Genomic DNA, 19828 nt, shown 5'->3' with positions numbered 1-19828 from the left:
ACTATTTGTGCTCAGTCCTGCTTTCACAGATGTCACTGGTGAGCCCAAAGTTCTCGTGGAGGTGACAGAAGGTCCTCTGTGCAGTTAGAGATGTTCTTCTGCCTGAAATTGCAGAGGGGCAGGAGCAAAAGGCCATGTGAAACCCCATAGTGACGGGTACAGATTTCAAGCTTTGACTGCAAGCTCACAGTGGGCATTGACAGTGCCAGGGTGGGAGAAGTCACTTCTTAGCCTGTATGGGCTGTGGAGATGCAACAGAGCAACTCAGTGGATTATACCTCCTGATGCAGGAGGGCACTGGCTGACCTGTCCTTCCTTTCCATCTGCTAAACACCTGACCACAAGTGCCTAAACAAGTGGATTCCTGCAAGGGTGGGGGCATTTCCCAGTTAGAAATTCCCAGAAATCTGTCCATGGGCAAAGAGAGCTCAAACCTCCTCAGTGATCCATCTCTGGTGCTGCCTGCCCTGGAGATACAGTTGGCAATAACACTTCATTTGCTCTACCCAAGCAGGTGTCGCTGGAGTCCAACTCTTCCATGAATTCCAACACGCCCCTGGTCCGGATCACACGCCTCTCCTCCAGCGATGGGCCAATGCTGGCCAACGTTTCCGAGCTGGAGCTGCCTCCAGATCCCAAGTGGGAATTGACACGTTCTCGGTCAGTCAAAGGGTTGGGATCTCTGTGCCTGCTGGGAGTGTCCCACACCAGGAGCCCCTAACATACCTGTTTGTTCCTCCCTCCAGCCTGACCTTGGGGAAGCCGCTTGGCGAGGGGTGTTTTGGCCAAGTGGTGATGGCAGAAGCCATTGGGATTGATAAGGACAAGCCAAACAAGGCCATCACAGTTGCTGTCAAGATGTTAAAAGGTATGGGGAGTCCACAGAGGACAGAATAGCATACTGTGCTGAGATTTCCTCTCTTTGCTTCTCTTTTAAGTCTTTTATACAAACTAGATACAATAGAAGAAAGCAGGAACTGCCTCTCCTCCCCTTTACCCACACTGCCTGGGGGTGAGGGCTGTCCTTGGAGAGCAGGCAAAAGTGCAAATCCCATCGGGAAGAGGGACTGGGAATTAACCCAGTTCTCTTCCAAGGGGTAATAGCATCCCTGACAAGAAGGGGAACCCCCTTCACTTCAAGCCAGCTCCGTGAATCAGCCCACTCTTTACTCCTCTCCTAACCAGCGCTGCCTGTTCTACCAAAAGCTTATGCAGCAACCTCAGATGGAGTTTGCAGAATTTCAGCTGACAAACTCCTTCTTGAGGAACTTTTTCTTTGAAGAAACTTGATCCCGGACATCTGAGAGGTTAAAGGGAGACCAGAAATGGGGGAGTCACTGGGCACCTCTAGATAAGTCTCCATTTCCCATCTTGCCAGACACAGTAACCTCAGACAGCTGAAGAGTTCGGCTGGAGCAAGCAGGGCAGTGAGCAGCCTGGGCTTGAGGTTACATGGGGAGACATTGTAAAAAAAAAGTAATATTTCTTATCAGAAACAGGTTTGTTTAATTTACATTTCCTTTAGTCCTTTCTGAAGCTGGTTTTAGAAGTAGTAACATTTCCATCTTTCCAAACCAAAATGTGCCTTTGGGCAGGTTTTCCCCAATTTTTCTACTTTTGTAGATAGGTTTTTCTATTTTTGCAGAGAAATTGCAACTTTCCATCCAAAAAACACGTTCCCTCCCAGCCCTGACCTTCCACCATCATTAACTCTTGGGCCCTAGAGATGAGGGACAGAAACTATCAGAAAAGCAGGTACCAGGTACCAAAATGTGAATTTTTTTCTTTAGTACTTGTGAAGACGAAACAGAAGATGAAAGGCATTATTGATTTCCATATGAACATTTACCTCCACTTATTTGTTCATCTTTTTTTGTTGCCATAGTAGTAGGTTTTGTTTTTATTTTTATTCTTCTTCCTGAAGTAGAATAAAGCCAAATACAGCCATATTCTTGAGTATTGTTTCCCCATCAAAAGCCCCACATGGCTGCACAGCAGTTGAAACTATATCCCTAAACACTTACTTTCTTCCTGACTTTTTTTTACTTTCCTCTTTTACTTTCTCCAGATGATGCCACAGACAAGGACCTTTCCGACCTCGTCTCTGAGATGGAAATGATGAAAATGATTGGGAAGCATAAAAACATTATTAACCTCCTTGGTGCCTGCACGCAGGACGGTACGTAGCAGAGCAGCCCCGGTGCTCACAGGGTCATGGGAGGCTCAGATTTGGCTGTCCCTTCTTTGTAGTTACTGACTGGCTGCCCAGAATGGCCCAGATGAGATTTTGGTGGTCAGCTCTACCTCCGCTGGATGCTGATGTGTTCTTCCTTGCAGGACCACTCTATGTGTTGGTGGAATATGCGTCAAAGGGGAACTTGCGGGAATACCTCAGGGCACGTCGCCCACCTGGCATGGACTATTCCTTTGACACCTGCAAGCTGCCTGAGGAGCAGCTGACGTTTAAGGATCTGGTTTCCTGTGCCTACCAGGTGGCACGGGGCATGGAGTACTTGGCATCTCAGAAAGTGAGTTGAGAAACCTCATTTGGTAGAAGCCTCGGTCAAAGCCACATGTTCAAAGGCAGGGAATGCTCTGTGTGTGGGACAACCCCAGGCAAAACATTGCAGCCTTCTCCCTTTAGAGGCCACATTTTACTGTATGAAATATCTTGGGGTTTTTTACTGGAGGTTTCATCCATATGCAAAGTCCCCATATGCTGGCTGCATTCCTGAACCATGCAGCTGTACAGCTGTTACCTGCAGGACCATTAGCACCCCCAAAATGCTTATAAAAGCACAAGCAACCCAGGCCATTCTGTGGGTCTTCTGTATTTTGGATGTTTTGGGGATACCTTAATTTAAGGATTTTTTTCCCCTCAAACATTCTCTTGCACTCCTCCTCCTGGGGGAAGCAGCACAGAAAAGCAGCTGCACATCCCAGTGAGCTCCCACAGAAGAGGGGAGTTGGCTTTCTCATCCGTACATCCTGTTTGGAGAGAAAAGGCGCGTGCGTGGCCGTGTTGGCTCCGAGTGCGCCGATTAGGTGTTGCTAAGAGGTGCTTCCCACCGAGCAGGCACGGTGGGATGGTGACACAGAGAGCCAGGAGCTGAGCAGTGCCCACAGCTTTATGAGCCTGGGAGTCAATGAAACGGCAGCTCATAAACCACATGGTGCTGTTGGTTCCAGGCGTGAGCAGCTAACGAGCCCTTATTTATTGACTTGCTCACCTTTCACAGTGCATTCATCGCGACTTGGCAGCCAGGAACGTGTTAGTCACTGAAGATAATGTGATGAAAATAGCTGATTTTGGCCTCGCTAGAGACGTTCACAACATCGACTATTACAAGAAAACCACCAATGTAAGTACAGAGCTGCCAAGCACACGCAGTTCTCCTTCTGGCAGGGAACTTGATCATCCCTGCAGCAAGTGGCCCTTGTCCCACATCTCCCTTTCTAGAGGGGCTTAGGAGGAAGAAATCTGACAGGGACTTCACCTAGTCGGGAGGGACTGTAGATAGGCTGGTCCCAGGAGTGTATCCACCATCTGGGTTTTTCCTGACACATCCTGGTTCAGCCAGCAGCTGGTTGTGAGGTCTCAGCTCTGGCCAGGATGCTAAGAGAAACTGAGGTTTCTCCCAAACAGGAATGGAGCCCTTTCCAGTCTGCTCCATGTCTGTTCATAAAGGTCCCAAGGAGCCAACCTCTGTCTCACCAGAGCCCTTGACAGAGGAGTGTCACTTCTTGTATACCTGGATCTACCTGTCTTTCACGCGTTTCTCTCTTTTTTTACATCTGAGCTCCTTGACTCCACTGCCAAGAGTGAGAAGATGGTCCCAGATAAGGGCTGAGGCCTGGAGTTGTTTATATTTTCTGTAGAGATGAATTTGCAAGTGAAGGGCTGAGAGAAGCCCCGTGTCTTGGTACAGAGCCTGCCACAGATGTTGAGCCCTGAGGAAAGATCCTAACTAGGACAGAGTGAGGCGACGGCAGTGGAAGATTAAGGGCAGTACAGAACCTGCGGGTCTTGGGATTGCAGGGGGTTTAAATGTCCAAGCAGTCCTTCAAAGCCCACCATGTCCATACTGATCAATAGCATATCAGAAATCTTTCTTAATTGCCACGATTTCTTAATCATAAATTAATAACAATTATTGGGAATTTTAATCACAGATCAAATGAGCTGTGTGGGACAGCTGAGAGCATAGTCCCATTTGTGTATCCTGCCTGTGTCCCATCTCTACTTGTCTCCCTCAGTGAGACAGTGGGTCAGAAGAGGACAAAGTTCCCCCATATCCAAATTATGGCTCAAACACAAAACAGTACTTTCTGTCTTCCTCCAGGGGCCAAACGAAGCCCCAGAGAATTATGATTAATCTAGTCTTTCTCATCTTGTATTTTTCACATAACAGTCTGTGTTTATGACCCTGATGTAAGATAGGATCAGACCCCCTCCTTTACCCTCCAGCAGGATCAGGATTTGTTTCTTAGAGAACCCGGCCCTTGCCTTCACTTTGGAAGTTTCCCTTCAAGTTGAGCCTAAGCTGGGTTTGGACTTGGAGTCAACCATACCTTCCAACCAAAGAGATGGAAAGTGTTTTCCTATGCTCTGCCACAGAGTTTACTGCATCTATGAGTAATGGATGCTGTTCCCATGCAAAGATTTAGATGCACTGATATGTTAAACCTGCTTTGGCAGTGAAATACAGTCCTCTACAGAGAGCATTTACTGCAAAGATTGTCACTGAAGATCCAGGGATCAAATGCTCTAATCTGTTTATATGTGGCCACTGCTGCTTTGCCCAGTGACTGGGAAGGCAGATGTGGTTGTTAATGAAAATGGTTCAAACTGGATTAGAAAAGAAGATTCAGATGGTGCCATTGTGGCTGGGGGAATATGCTGATGGGATGTTCCCATTGTCTTCCTAATTACAGGGTCGGCTGCCTGTGAAATGGATGGCTCCAGAAGCCTTGTTTGACCGGGTCTATACTCACCAGAGCGATGTGTAAGCAAACCCACACTTTAAAAAAAATTAATACAACAGGGAAATCTACACCTATAATATCTTACAGACAAAAGTGCTGCTAAGCGTGACCAGGGCTTGTTCACTGCTGGGGTGCCTGGGGATGCAAAAGTACAGGAGTCAATTCCAACCTGCATCTTCACACACATGGTTTTGTTTTGCTGTTATCTGGTTGCTTTCATCTGAAGATCTCTAGGGAGCTGCTGAAAAATTACTGGAAAGCAGGCAGGTATTTCTTGTCCACTTTATAGATGAGGTGATTCATCCAGCAGTTGAAAAATATTGTGCTAAAAATCCCCATGAAAAATCCCCTCGGCATCCTCTGCACTTTGCCCCAGACAGTTACACTTCAGTCAGGGATGTGGAATGAGCTTGGCATACTCTGTCTGCTGTTAGAATTGATCGGAGAATATTCAGCAAATGTAGTCTCTGATTAATTTTGCCATTTCTTTTATTTTCTTTGTTTTTCCTAATCCTATCTCATCTGTTTTAATGCCTCTGCATAGTAAGCAAACAGCAGAGCACTCCTTACACGTAAATCAGTAACACATCTGAATTTTGCAAGGGCTGAAGCAGCTCCACGTGTGCACTAGCTTTTTATTGTAATATTTGATCAATAATGGCATTTTTATAGCCAGCCTGCCTTTTCCCCAAAGCTCACCGCTTGCAATTGGACAAATGATTCTTTTCTATTTCTGTATTTCTCAGATTCTTTGGCTTTTATTGATCTTAAATCATAGTTTCCATGCTTAGGTAATGCTGCAGTGGGCATGACAAATAAATCAAAGCTAGAGAACAGGAGAATGAGTGTGCATGAAGGTGAAACAGAGACAGATAATCCCTGGTTTTAGAAAAAAAATGAAGAAGGCAAAAGATATTTTTGAAAAAAAAAGACTTTTAACCAGAGCACAGCTGCAGGACTGAAGTGTGTAACATTAGTGCTCTGCTGATTTTTGTTGGGGTATTTTTCTCCCAGCTTGGCCAGTGAAATGAGTGTTGTAACAAGCAAGTTTTGGTATCAGCTTGCACAATTAGTGGCCTGTGGTTCCAAGCCTGCAATTCAGTGAAGCCGTGCATGAATAATTTGATTTGTTCCATTCAGTGGAGCTGGTGGAAGACCTAACAAAGAGCTGGCGGTGATAGATGGGCTGTCACCTATCTGATTAAATGCTCATTTCAATTTCAGACTTGGTGCCTGGGATTTCTTTGCTATTGAGTTGGATCAGCAGAGATCTCCAAGTAACTAGTAAAAATGGCCTAGGCAATTAGTCATGCTATTGATGACTTTGTTAGCTATGCATGGCTGCACAGAAATAAAGCCAAGCAAGGGGGAAGGGATATTGGGGGGCTTGGAAAAAAAACCTCATTGAATTTTAAAGATCTTTCTTTGGTTTCCAGCTGGTCTTTTTGGAGTGGATCTCCAAGTAACTAGTAAAAATGGCCTAGGCAATTAGTCATGCTATTGATGACTTTGTTAGCTATGCATGGCTGCACAGAAATAAAGCCAAGCAAGGGGGAAGGGATATTGGGGGGGCTTGGAAAAAAAACCTCATTGAATTTTAAAGATCTTTCTTTGGTTTCCAGCTGGTCTTTTGGAGTGCTACTATGGGAGATCTTCACTTTGGGAGGGTCTCCATACCCAGGAATTCCCGTTGAGGAACTCTTCAAGCTCTTGAAGGAAGGCCATCGGATGGACAAACCTGCAAACTGCACCCATGATTTGTGAGTGTGTGGTGGGCGCTGACCTTGCTCCACTCCCCATTCCCTCTGAGGACAAATACAACCCCACTGGGCTGTTGGGTCTGGGCTGTTGGGACATTCCCACTGGCAAATTGTCTGGCCATCTCCAGGTAGACTTTCCTCAGCCCATGGCTGCTGAGTGACACACAGCGGGTGCTGGTTGGGGGTGTAGCTCTGGTGTGTCACCTTCAGGACAGGTCCTCCTCCTGCTCTGGGAGCACGGTCATGCGTCAGATGATCAGTAATGAGGATCGTGGCTCCACAAAACCCTCCTCTTCCGCCCCAGCTGGCCATAGCTGAAGTTGTGTTGGCCACAGCTGTTCTTTCAGGCAATTTGGGGGTGGGTGGGCAGGTGGGTGGGTGTCACTTGGCCCCACCACGGCTGACTGTCCCATGTCCCCTCATCCAGGTACATGATCATGCGGGAGTGCTGGCATGCCGTCCCCTCACAGCGACCCACCTTCAAGCAGCTGGTGGAAGACCTGGACAGGGTCCTCACCGTGACATCCACTGATGTGAGTGTGGTGGGATGGGCGTGGGAGGACCCACTTGGTCCCTGGTGTGGGGGACACCCAGCACTGATGGCTCTGTCACCCTGGCAGGAGTACCTGGACCTCTCGGTGCCCTTCGAGCAGTACTCGCCGGCCGGCCAGGACACCCACAGCACCTGCTCCTCAGGGGACGACTCGGTCTTTGCACATGACCTGCTGCCCGATGAGCCCTGCCTGCCCAAGCACCCGCCCTGCAACGGCCTCATTCGGACGTGAGGACCCCCAGGGCACATGGACAGATGGAGGGATGGGCAGTGTGCCCATGGAGGCACAAGTGTGGGACACCAAGCATGAAACCTTGTAGTGAAGGATCTTCCAGTGGAACTGTGTGATGGTGCCTGGAGATTTGTGTTGTTGACAAGCTGTTCAGGGTAAAAAAGAAAACAACAAACTTTTTTTTATGATTTTTTTTTTTTTTTTTTTTAATTTTTTTTTTCCCCTATTGCTGTATGAAAAGTCAAGAAGCACTGTTTGGCCTGAAGGAACTAATCTCTTGCCAAGATGATCTATCCTAGATGAATTTTTTGTTTGTTTGTTTTTTGTTTACTTTTCATGTTTTTAGGGTTTTTTCTTTACTACGCAGAATGTTGAACCTGGGGGGTGCTGACCTCCCAGCCTCCGCGCTTGCCTTCCGAGTGCCAGAGTAACCGTTCTGTGCCTGCAATACGAAGAAGAGAAAAAAAAGAAATCTTCCTTTAAAAAAAAAAAAAGAAACACACGCAAAAAAAAAAGGTGTAAAGAATGTGGAAATTCCTCGCTTATGCAATCTGTACATGAACCTTTTTGGTGGAGCTGAAAAGCCACGTTGCCTGCAGGGATTCATATATTTATAAAAATATCTATATTTTTGTTGTCGTCGTTTTTATAGCTTCATGATCGTACTACCCAGCTACATAGAAGGAATCCTTTCTGGAAGAAGAGAAAACAAAGCTAAGTAAAATGAAAATTGTCATGGAGAAATGAAAGTAAAACTAGTAAAAAGAGACGGTCAAGTCATCTGAAGTGTCAGTGCCTTGGCCCTCGCACAGGGCTGGGAGCGATGGGGCCGTGCCAAGGCAGGAGCAGACCTCAGGGATGGGCAGAGACCCTGTGGTGACCACAGGGTCCCTGGGGAGCAGAGCATCACCCACCTGAGAGCAGAGGGTGCCCTGAGACCTGGCTCCTGGGTGCCCACATGGCATCTCAGGTCACATCCTGACCTTTGAGAACAGCCAATTGTGGGGGGAGGGAGGGAGAATAAATCCCACTTTTGGGGTTTGCCTGTTCTTGCTTGCCAAGGGTGAGTGGGGGGAGCAGCTCCTCCATCCACCCCTCGACGCCAGAGGTTTGGCTCCATCTATGTGCAGTGACTCGGAGAAAGAAGTTACGGGTACCTGTAGGCAAGAGCCTTTAACTTATATCAAAAAGGTTTATTCCAGAGAATCTGTGTATATATCTATAAATATATCATGTATATATATAAATAAATATATTAAAAGAAAAGAATGTATAATACTAATGCAACATAAAGCAGTACTGAGAGAGAGTCTCAAAATATGAGCATTGCAATCTAGGATATACTGATCTGGGCAAAAGAAAAGATGTTTTTGATTGTTTGTTTTATATCTTCACAGTTTTGTTTTAAAAATTGTACCTTAACATGTATATTTGTAAAGTTATTTATAGACATTAACATATCTGTTCATTGGTTTAAATAGCATAGCATTACTGTAAACTTTAAATTTCACCAAACTTAAGGGTGTTTTTTTTAACTTATTAAAAATGGAGAAAAAATATATTAATCAAGTTTTTCCTTTGTGTTTATGGGAAATATTGAAAGAATGTATAGATGTACAGTCCTTTAACAAATTACATTTAATGTTATAAATATATATATGTATTCATTAAAAAAATATTAGTTTATCCTGGATTGCAGTGAGCAAAGGTAAGTTTATTTTTCAATACATCATCAGTGGTTAAAACCAAACAAATGGCAGCAGAGAGATGATTTTTACATATTTCAGAAAAACGGGGCCAAGAATTCTTCCATCAGTTTAACCACTGTGCATTAAGGGGGTGTGGGTGTTTATTTTTCTATTTTCAAATGAAGGTATTCTTTGTGGTCGATTTAATAACAAGTATGCAGCAAAGTGAAATGTTGACTTTGGATGATGTGGGGTAGGTTTTTTTCTCTCCCCTTTGCCAGTACTGTTGTATTTCGGGCTTCAGAAATGCCATGTGAGCAAAATAGTGACACTGTTTGCAGGAGAGCTGCTACAGCTGCGTATTTCTTTTGCATCTAACACATTGGAAAGTGCCAGTGTTGCCTGATTTTTGGTGTTTAGAATGCTGTGCTATTTTGTTCCTCGATGCCAGATAGCTGTTTAAAAGCACAGGAGCGAACTAAAGAATGTTAGCATGGATCAAGCTGACAGTGGGGGAGGTTTGGGCTAAGGATTTTTTGTGGGTGGGGTTTTTTTTGTCCAGAAGACTTCTTTATGTACTACCAGAAAGAGGCAAAGCAAATTGCATCCTGAATTCTTTCTTTTCATTTTTCTCTGGTGCGTATTACATATCAATGTTGCAGAATAACAGGATGACAGCATCTCATTTAAAGATTTTTTTTTTCTTCTTAGAGCCACAGAATCCTTATCCTAAAATAAATAATTTATAGTTTGAGGTTACTTCAGTGGAAGTTTGAGAAGGTAGATTTCTATAGATTTTTGTTTTGTTGGAATAAAAAAAAAAAGAATTTTTTTGTATTTTCTTACAAATGTCTGCTAATTGTGTACATTCCAAGTACTCGAAGCAAAGAGTTTTCCTGTACTGAAAAAAGAAAATGTACAAAACTGTGCATGGTTTTAAATGTTACTAGATATTATAATTATATATATATAATTTATTGAGTTTTTACAAGATGTATCTGTTGTAGACTTATTGACTTTAACATTTCTTATTCAATGCTTATATAGTTTTATAGCCTGGACTATTATCTTTAAAAGTGTAAAAAAAAATTTAAAATTCCAATTTTGTTACATTTTATACTGTTGATGTTACAATCCACAGGTTTGCATAGTGTGATTTTTGCAATGAGCAACTCTGTTCAGTTTATTTTAATACTGTATTTCTGTGCCTGACAGCTGCAGCTGTCGAAGGTGTGAGATGAACACTAAATAAAACTATTCTGCTTTTTTGTTAACATGGGAAACTTACTTCTACCAAAAAAAAAAAAAATAAACAAGTTGATAAATTTTGGGGTTTATTCCCAGTTGTGAGGGTCCTTTGCAAAACCAAGTGTTCCAGGCACTGGCACTTCTAGTGCCAGGAAGGTTTAATTTTATAGTGCTGCTTTGCGAGTCCTGGCCAGTTCAGGTTTTGTATTCATAATAAATTTATAGCAATTTTGGTTGAAGGGGAGTATTCTGTATTTGTTACTGGGTATGTTTATAGCCACACAAGCCATTGTGTGCACAGAGATGTCAGCCCCACTCTCATGTGGAATTAAGCCTTTGCCAGTAGCAAAAAGGCAGGAATTGCTCATTAAACCCTCCTATGGGAGGTTTCTCCCAGCCCAGTGGGACAGGCATGAGGGACCTCATCCTGCCTGGCTTCCAAGGAGAAAAGGGCAACCAGGTTTGGCTTTGACTTTGACTTTGGTGGGGGTTAAGCAAGGGAACTCAGTAAATCCTGGTTTTGCTGGTAGCAGACAACGGAGGGGGGTGTTGCAGCTTGGGAAACTTGGGGCCAATCCTACCAGCACTTTAATATTGATTCCTACGCGTGATCTGTTAAACTTCATCCCAGACACCTGGATCTTGGCGTGCAAGTTTACCTACCTATGTATAGCCTGCTTACAGTAGCAAACTCTTTTAAGCAAAAACGTTTTAAGTAGCTGGGCATGGAATGGCATGCATCCAAGGAGGTTATATCTGTGGCACTGGGACTGGCACCAGCACTGTTCCATCCTGCATTTAAAAAAAAAAAAAATTAAAGAATTACATTGGGTTTAGGTCATTTCCTTGCCGTTGTAAAAAAAAATGCTGTTCTTTTAGCACCACTGCGTTGTGAGAGGAGTCTGGCTACCTGAAATGAGTTGCTTCCATGCTTTAAGGACACACTTTGGTGACCAGCCCTGAGCCCTGCAGCAGCAGGAGCAGCATGGGCCAGGGGACAAGCCCTGGCCATCCAGGGCTGCAGGCAGAGCATGGCTAAATGTCCTTTTGCTGGCTCATGAGGAACTTGCTTCATCATGGCAGGGTGGTGAGGATGTAGTGCTCCATTTGTTACCACCAGGACTGGAAAAACAGGAGAGGGCCAGATCTGTCTGCAGTGCGCTGTGGCATGTAGCACACCTGTGCTTGAAAGCTTTCCCAAAAAAAAGTCCTCTGGGCAAACAGAGAGCACAGAAGTCAAAGTCACAAGGAGGAAAGTGTGTCCTTGTGCAGAGGCTGACCTGCACATGGTGCTGGCTTGGTGTTTGCGTTCTCTCTCGGGTTTCATGATGTCATTCTTTCTCTGCTGGCCTTCACCCGCAGCCGTGTTTGCTTGTGGCCTAGGGAGGAGAGGGTAATATTTTACTTTAATTGCCCTACAATGCATCCAGTTCTAATCCCAGAATGAATATTTGGCTGCAGTGTGTGATGTGCATTGAGCAACGCACAGAACAACCTCAAGGAAAGTTTGCAAAGTTACTTGGTTGAGCTGTGTCACTGAACGAACAGCCCGCTGCAGCTCATCTCCCCTTCAGTGGCTGCAGCCTTCCACCCAAACCCAAAATGCCCTTTACACATGAAAGAGTTATTTTTCAAAGCAAAACAAATGCCTTCTTTCCTCTGTGGGTGACTATACAAATAGAGCCTCTCACTGGCCGCTGTGACCTGTTTCATAGCAACATTCAAATAAATTCCTAAAATTGTGATTTATTTCCATTGGTCATGGCTCCATGGTGAGACAGGAAGGATTTGGCAAAAGAAAAGTCTGAAGCCCTGCAAGTGTCAGTAGGAGAAGGCAGCTAGAACCATAACAGCAAAGTTTCCTGGTGGTAGGTGCCATTTCAAACTCTCAAAGGAGGCGTTTCCTGCTGGTGACTCTTCTGAGCAAGTTCATCCCTCCCAGGGGCTATATAATCTCCAGAAAAGGGAATATGGAGGTATGTGTTGTGCTGATATGAAAATGAATAAAAGGTGAATGATGGCTCTGCTCAACACAGCAGAGCTGCTAACAACAGGAGGACACGAGGGAATGGCCAGAGGAGATGCCAGGAGCTGAAGTGCTTTCATGGGCTCTGTGACCCAGGACCATGGGCTTACCATGAGACAGGGAAAGGATTTGTCACTCTTCCTTACACCCTGTTTTTCCTTCTCTTTCTCAGCCATGTTATCTTTCATTTAGTTTCTCTGTTTCATAACCATCATGTTTTTCACAAACAGCATCTCAGGTGTCAGCAACATGTCAAGCAGAAAAAGCAGTGTGCCCTGCCCCAACAAGATTATTATCTAAAACCAGGAAAGAAATTGTTGTAGTGTACAGTGTTGCAATCAGAGCCCTGTGGGGACATTTGTGCCCACACACACCACTGGGTGACCACTTCACCTGATGGTGCCCATCGAAGACCAGCCCTGTCCCAGACCCTTTTTTTTTCTTGGGTGGTGGTGTCTGGCAGGAGCCGGGGATGGGAAGGTATGTAAGTAGAAGAAAAATTTCTCACCAAATGTGCAAATGGGCTTGTCCCAGGATGATTTTGCTAAAGGCCAAAGTCTGCATGCAATACTCACCAGCCATGGTTTGCTCCAGTACAGGCAAAACTGGCATTTCCATCAAGGAGGAAGGACCCCAGCTGGGAGAGGAGAGCAGAAAAATGGAACAGAGCCAAGTGTATCTACCAACCCAATGCTACATTCAAATAGGCATTGGGCATCAAATCTAAACAGTAAAAGCAAGTGGATATTTGGCACCAGGAGACCATCAGGTACCTCCCCACCTCCAGGACGCTGGGGTGCACTCCCTACACATTTGGCCAGAGAATCAGGCAGCACAAACTAAAACTGGTGCTGGGCAGAACAAGGTGGATAATCCGCGTACACCAGTGATAACACACCCGTTCTTGCCCTTGTTGATGGCATTTAGCTAAATGCTGTGCACACCCACCTCTGGGGCTGCCTGGCCACCCTCTGCGTGCTCACTGAGATGGGGTGGGAGGTGTTACCACTGCCTTACATGCCAGGTAGGCACTGAGTCTGGGTTCAGCTGACCCTGAGCCAAAGGCAACATGGATGTTGGTGTAATGAGAGACTTCTAGATGTTACAGACTGTATTAAAGAGCAGGTTGCAAGCAGGAGTGGTGAAACTTTTGACTCATACCATCAAAACCTCTTAATAGGAGAGGAGCAGAACCTGAAGTACGGACAGCGGAAAATCAAGGCTGAGAAAGGCAATATAAAACATGGCACATCCCCTGAGGTCTCTGCCAGACTGGCAGAACTGGGGAAAAGACCCAAATGAATTCTTACAAGTTCTTAGTGAAGCTGCCTCAAAGAGCTATATGCTTTTAGTGGTCACAGCTTGCACAGACACAACATGAAGCTCCTTGAAGGAGTGCTGTCATGCACTCCTGGCATGTTCCTGCACAGCCAAAACAGCTGCCTGAACAACCAGGATCCAGCCAGCAGCTTGCCACTTTCCCAGGAGCCAGCATGTTGCTCTATGTGGTAGCTCAGATCCTGCCAAAAATGCCCAAACCGAACACAAATCATTCCTTGTCTTTCCTGGGTGGCACAGTTATCTTTTTACCCAGCCGAGCAAATAACTTAGTCAAGAAATGAGTCTTTCTGCTGACCTTCCATCAGACACTTGTCCAGACTGCTCAGCAAGGCAGAAAACACTTTTATCAGTTTCAGCCAATTTTTCCACTTTCACACCAGTAATACAGAGGCAGAAAAAGCCAGCTTTCTCCCAAACAACAAATGAGCTTCAGTTTGCAGAAGTTTTCAAGCAGACCCTGGTATTAAACCTGCTTTAGTAGCGCTGACAGGTAATCTCTTTGCAGGAGACAGAGATTTGTTTTCAGCCTCCTGTGCCTCCCAGCAGCGTTTGTCTGTCCCAGTCATGGCTGTCCCACAGGCACTGGCAGTCCCGGAGGTGATGGTGCCTGAGGCCATTCTGGAGGAACAAACCCAAAGAGCATTTACAGATGCTAATTGCCCATTACAGGATTCCAAAACAGCAGCCTTCCTGTCCTGGAGTGACACACACACATCTTCCACACGGGAAGAACGTGCACTTAGATGCTGACATTACACGGATGATGCCCACCATATTTCCATTGTGCACCTCCATGAGGGCTGAGCAGCGGGACAGGATCAGCTCTTGAATGTATCTAATTGATTCAGATTGGCCAGTGGCTTCACAGGACACCTAGTACCAGTCCTAGGGTTTTGCCTAATGTGGTCTTTTAGGGATGTCTTGTCCCATTTGATGGCAGTGTCTTGCCTTAGCAGCAGTCTGGCCTCCACCACACAGCTCCTGGCCCAGCCAAAGGAATCCCAGCAGGGTGATAACTACAGGAGCGTGGACCTTAAACCCTTAGGAAACTGCTGAGCAGGCAGTGCTGAGCGTGTCAGCACAAAGGCACTGAGATGTTCAGCTGGTCATGGCAGCATGGACACCAAAGAAGAGCAGAGCTGGGAGCAGGGGTGGTGAAAGCTGAGTAATCTTCACAAAAGGAGGGAAAGTTCCAAGCTGTCAGATGGTTTCCTTAGAAAGTGCAACACCTTTCCAGTTACTCATGAGTTCACACACTGGGAATGTGTTGCTGTCAGAAAGGGCCACTCATTTACAGCGTGCATGTGGGAATTTCAAAGTCATGGTAGTTTGAATGTCATCTCAGAGCTCTTATTATACGGGTAACTCAAATTTCTGGTGATACTCTTTCTTGGATGGAAACCATGCAGCCAACTCTAACCTACACAAGAGATGCAGGAGGTAAATTCTAGGCCTGTTTGATCTGGCATTGTAAAATGCTTTTGTGGAAATGCACTTGTCAGTACATACATTCCTATGGAATGCTTCTGTTGCAGGTTTATGGTTTACTCATGCAAAACCTCTGCAAACACCTCCCAAAGGCATTTATGGCCAAACTCTCGGAGAACACCTGGACCATCTCGATGAGACCCTGCAGAGTCTCCCTCTTCAAAAAAGACATTCCACTCAGAACAACCCTTATTGCCTCAGCCTGGGGTGTATAAACACCCAAATAATAAAAAAACATCTGCCAAAAAGCCTTTCACAAACTACTCAAGGAAATATTCTTATGGCAAAAATACCTGAAAATTAGGTAATGCTTTTGCAAGTTTTACCATCTTTCAAATAGCTCGAGAGAGAGGAGAGCCTGTGCAATACAGTCCTGGTGACCAGGGACTTCCATCTGGCAAGGCACCCACCAAGGTCTGAAACCACCATATCTGGCTCCTGGACAGCACAGTGACTATTAGATTTTAATGCAACATACCCTGTGAGGCTGAATCCAGACAGGGCTGCTGGCTCCAGGCCGCAAGGGAGGAAGGCAAAGGAGCTCCCATCCCTCCTTGTGCATGCTGAGCAAAGAGGTTTGTGATGGATGAGTGGAGCTGGACCTCCTGCAGCCTAATAACAGCAGAAAATCGGTGTTTCTGCTCAGATCAATGTCTTTGAGAGGGTGGGAGGGTATACCTGAAGCTCTGCCATGTGGGCATCACTCCTCTTTTCTCTGCAAGAGTTTTTTTGCTGCTAGTTAACAAATACACTGTTATTAATATATAGTTACATCTATATGCTTGCTAGTTACAGTTTCAGCATAGGAAAAGTTCTGCAGTTATTGAAAATCCAGGAGAAATGGAGGATTTTAGTATTTCTTACCAGTTTTATTGATGTTTGCCACTAAGAGTGTAATTCTGCCTTAAACTGGAGGAAGTCTCAGGTAGGCTGAAACATTCTGGATGCACTTCCTTCCACCTCCACCTGTGCCCCCTAATTGTTAATTACTTGTGATGAGATTTTTCATCAAAAGGGTCTCAGCACATAGGAGATACATGCACACTCTGGTTTTATCCCAAATTAGCATTTATTTGTGATGATCACTTTTTTCTCTCTTTTAAAAAAATAAACAGGAGTTAAGACACCTGAGCCTGTGAGAGCCTTCAGATACCAAGTCCATTTCATGCAAAACCCCACTATCGTTTTTCACTCTTTGAGAATTTTAGTGACATTTTAGGGAATTGGGTTTGCAAAAGCGAGGCTGTTACTGGATATTCAGAAAACAGAAAGGTAAGTGCTTCATTCATTACAACATTACAGCATGCTGTTGCTGTGGCTTTTCCAAGTCTTGCACTCAAAAGTAGAATTTAAAAAATTTTTACAAGGTAAAAAAAGGGCAAGAAATTACTGGCAAAAGGGGTTGCTCTGAGGTTACGGAATCCAAAATAATTTTGGTTGGCTAGTTAATTTTTCTGAATGCATCACAATCCTCATGTCAGGGATACAAACTCATATTTGCCTTGCCCAGATCAGTGAACCACATGGATTTTATGAACAGAGAAGAATGTAAGAACTGTATGAGCCCAAGAAGAGTGGGCAGCTCTCCAAAAGGGAGACACTTCCTCATTATTACAGGCAACCTGAAGGAACCCTGTAAAATACCATCATTTCAGATATTAGGAGAAATCTCCAGCAAAGCCAAGAGACGTTTGCTTGTGTGGGAGGGACTGGAGAAGCAAGGCCTCTGTGCATGTGTGAGCATGTAGAACAGGGCAGAAAAACAGTTGTTTATGCAACATTAAAGTTGAGAAATGAAGCAGTCAAGCAATGCAGTGTTAGGGGTGAATGCTCAGGTGCAATGCCTCCTGGTATTTAAGTGTTGGTGATGACAGACTCACAGAATCACTGAGGATGGAAAAGACCTCTAAGATCATTGGGTCCACCTGTTAGCCCAGTACCACCGTATTCACCACTATACCACGGTCCCAAGTGCCACATGCCTTTTAAATACCTCCAGGGAGGTTTTGCATATCAATGTGGCTCCATGCAATAACCAAGACCCATGAAATATGCTGTAGCTGGGGTTGTTCAGTGATAAGTCAGCCTGTGATTATCCTGCAAAGGAGGAAAAAATAAAAAGCAACACTTCAATTTGAGACCTTACCATTCTTACAGCCTCATGCTTTGTCCTTGATCTCCAGGTCTTTGTGAGCTGTGCCTTTCTGCCACTTCACACTCTCAGCAGGAGAGAACTATGCCTAAAATAAGGCTGTCACTTAGCTGAGCACAAAGTGTTTCAGTCTGGATGTTGGCATGCAAATAAGAGTCTAAAAGGGTCACCAGTGACTTTAGCTCCTGCCTCTTCTGCAGATGGGCACCAGGGAGATGAGAGTCCCTCACTGCCTGTGCAGGCCCTCACAGCACATCGCCGGAGCAACCTCTCCCACTCAGGTCCTCCTGGGAAGCTGTGTCAGCACTCAGGACCTGCTTTGTCATTGTTCACTCAGGAATGGGCTGTTTTGTGGTTCTTGATCTGGGATGCTCCTCACAGCTGACTCGTATCAAAGAAACAGCCCCTTTCTAAAAGCCCAGGACCACCTGAAAATGTTCCTGCAGATACTCCCTTGCAAAGTCCACATCACGCCTCAGGATTCAGCTACACAAGATAGACAGGGCAAGCACAGTCCCATGGCTTATAACGCAGCTTTCTTATCCCTCTGAGAAATGAGGGATTTGGTTACAAAGGGACAGAGCTTCCACATCTCTTTGCCTTTCAAAGTTTCCAGTTGATTTTGCATATGGTTCCAAATGATCAAATCTAATGCTGATCGGATCTGTGTTTATTTTTCTTTCTTCAGCATCTGAGTGATATGTTTGGCTCGGAAAATGGATTAAACTATCATTTCAAGCAACTGCTAATTACAGTCACTGAAACCTAATACTTAATTCCAGCCTGAAAGGTGTGAATGGTTCACATTAAATATCAGATGAGGTGAAACATCTCAATTTAGTTCAGCCAAACGTTTGCCAGATTTCTGTGCAGAATGCATGCATGAGCAAGATACAAACAAGACAGAGGAAATCAGATATCACCAAGCTCTCAGTAACACTCCAGAAGCACAGCTCACACCATTCATCTTAGGTACTTTGAAGTTCAGGCACCAATTGAGCAGATTTTGGGTGGGGCATCTAATGTGCAGAGAGTGGGAATTTCAGCAGAAAATAAATTATTATTACAGAATCAGGGAATCATTTAGGTTAATCATTAAGTTCTCTATTTTCACTTCTTACAGGTGCTTAAAAAGAAAGACTTCTGCAAATTTCATAGGGTATTTAGTGGGGCAATGCAAGCTCAAGGAACGATGTGCGTTGGTGGCACATCTCCCAGGAACACAGAAGTAGGCAGGGTCCAGTGGCAAGTGGGGGCCCTGGAGGGGCTTTTCCTTTCTCTGAGTAATCTTTTAGGATGGTGCCAAAGATGTCAAACTTGAAAGATGACTTTCTACAGCTAATTACCATAGTTTACAGACACTGAAGCTAAGGCACATATTTTTCAGAAGGGCTGAGAGATTCAATATGTTGCAAATTAAGCAATAGCTTTGTTAACTATCTGATCACATTGCAGCAGTCACCCTAGGAAATGTGGCATGGGGACCACACTGGCATGGAATGGAGGATTCGATTCTGGGCTTTTCGCCCTTGCTTGGGTGGGTTGAAAGAGATATTTCATAATTTTTGACCACTCACTCACAAAAATAAAGTAATTACAAGCCAAAAAAATGGCGTTTTACTATTTCCAAATAGCATGTGAATTTAGAGGGCCCATCTTCAAATGCTCAGGTTTGAAACTTTTTACAGGCATTCTTCTGCCTGACATTAAACCTCACATTAGTCAGTTTGCTTCAGAAAGCCAAACAATGTCAGTTGAGGGTGGCTGTGAGCTGGGCACAGATTATCCCAGTAATCCCACATCCAACCATCCCAATAATCTCCCTCAGCACGAAACACCCAGACGCAGCATTTCAAGGGTTCAGTCACATCCCAGCAGTCATTTTTCCTGCAGTCCTGCTGCATCTGTGGCTCTTACAGCGGAGCACATCTAACGCATCCAGCTGCCCTGGAGCCAGGGCTTTACCTCTGCTCATTCACCATAAAACCCTGTTGTTCTGCGGGAACATCTGCTCTTTTGTGCTCCACCCAAACACCCCACACATTCTTCAGAAATTTTTCTTTCTACAAGTCTGGTTGCTTTTTGCCAGCAGCAATGTACATGCTTGACATGCTAAGAAAAAGTATTTAACAGGAGGGAAAATGCGTTCCACATAAATTATTCTCACTTCAGGATGAAGAGGAGCAAACTAACACTGCTGTACTTTGGGCAACAGTTTGCAAAAGGAAAGAAGCTTAACTCAGTCAGTTAGGGTGAAATACCTGCTATTCCCTCTCCATAATATGTTTCAAAGAGTGTTTACTGTAATTAACCCAGGTCAGTACTAGACTGAGTGACCAGGTGGCTGTAGAGCA

General features: G+C 44.9%; 1 protein-coding gene across 1 annotated transcript in view; it reads left to right on the top strand.

Annotated features, from left to right (window-relative positions):
- The window catches only part of FGFR3 (fibroblast growth factor receptor 3), a 69305-nt gene extending 58777 nt beyond the window's left edge, over positions 1–10528 (top strand). Inside the window, exons 9-17 of the mRNA XM_017727536.1 lie at positions 515–660; positions 747–868; positions 2069–2179; positions 2338–2528; positions 3240–3362; positions 4936–5006; positions 6609–6746; positions 7174–7279; positions 7367–10528. Coding sequence (XP_017583025.1) covers positions 515–660; positions 747–868; positions 2069–2179; positions 2338–2528; positions 3240–3362; positions 4936–5006; positions 6609–6746; positions 7174–7279; positions 7367–7531 — 1173 coding nt within the window. The 3' untranslated portion in view covers positions 7532–10528. The remainder of the gene's footprint in view (positions 1–514; positions 661–746; positions 869–2068; positions 2180–2337; positions 2529–3239; positions 3363–4935; positions 5007–6608; positions 6747–7173; positions 7280–7366) is intronic.
- The last annotated feature ends 9300 nt before the right edge of the window (positions 10529–19828 follow it).

Source organism: Corvus brachyrhynchos, unplaced genomic scaffold (genome assembly GCF_000691975.1).
Source record: "Corvus brachyrhynchos isolate BGI_N302 unplaced genomic scaffold, ASM69197v1 scaffold80, whole genome shotgun sequence".
NCBI lineage: Eukaryota > Metazoa > Chordata > Aves > Passeriformes > Corvidae > Corvus > Corvus brachyrhynchos.
Note: the sequence above shows the minus strand (reverse complement) of the source record. Positions and strands in the feature narration are given on the sequence as shown.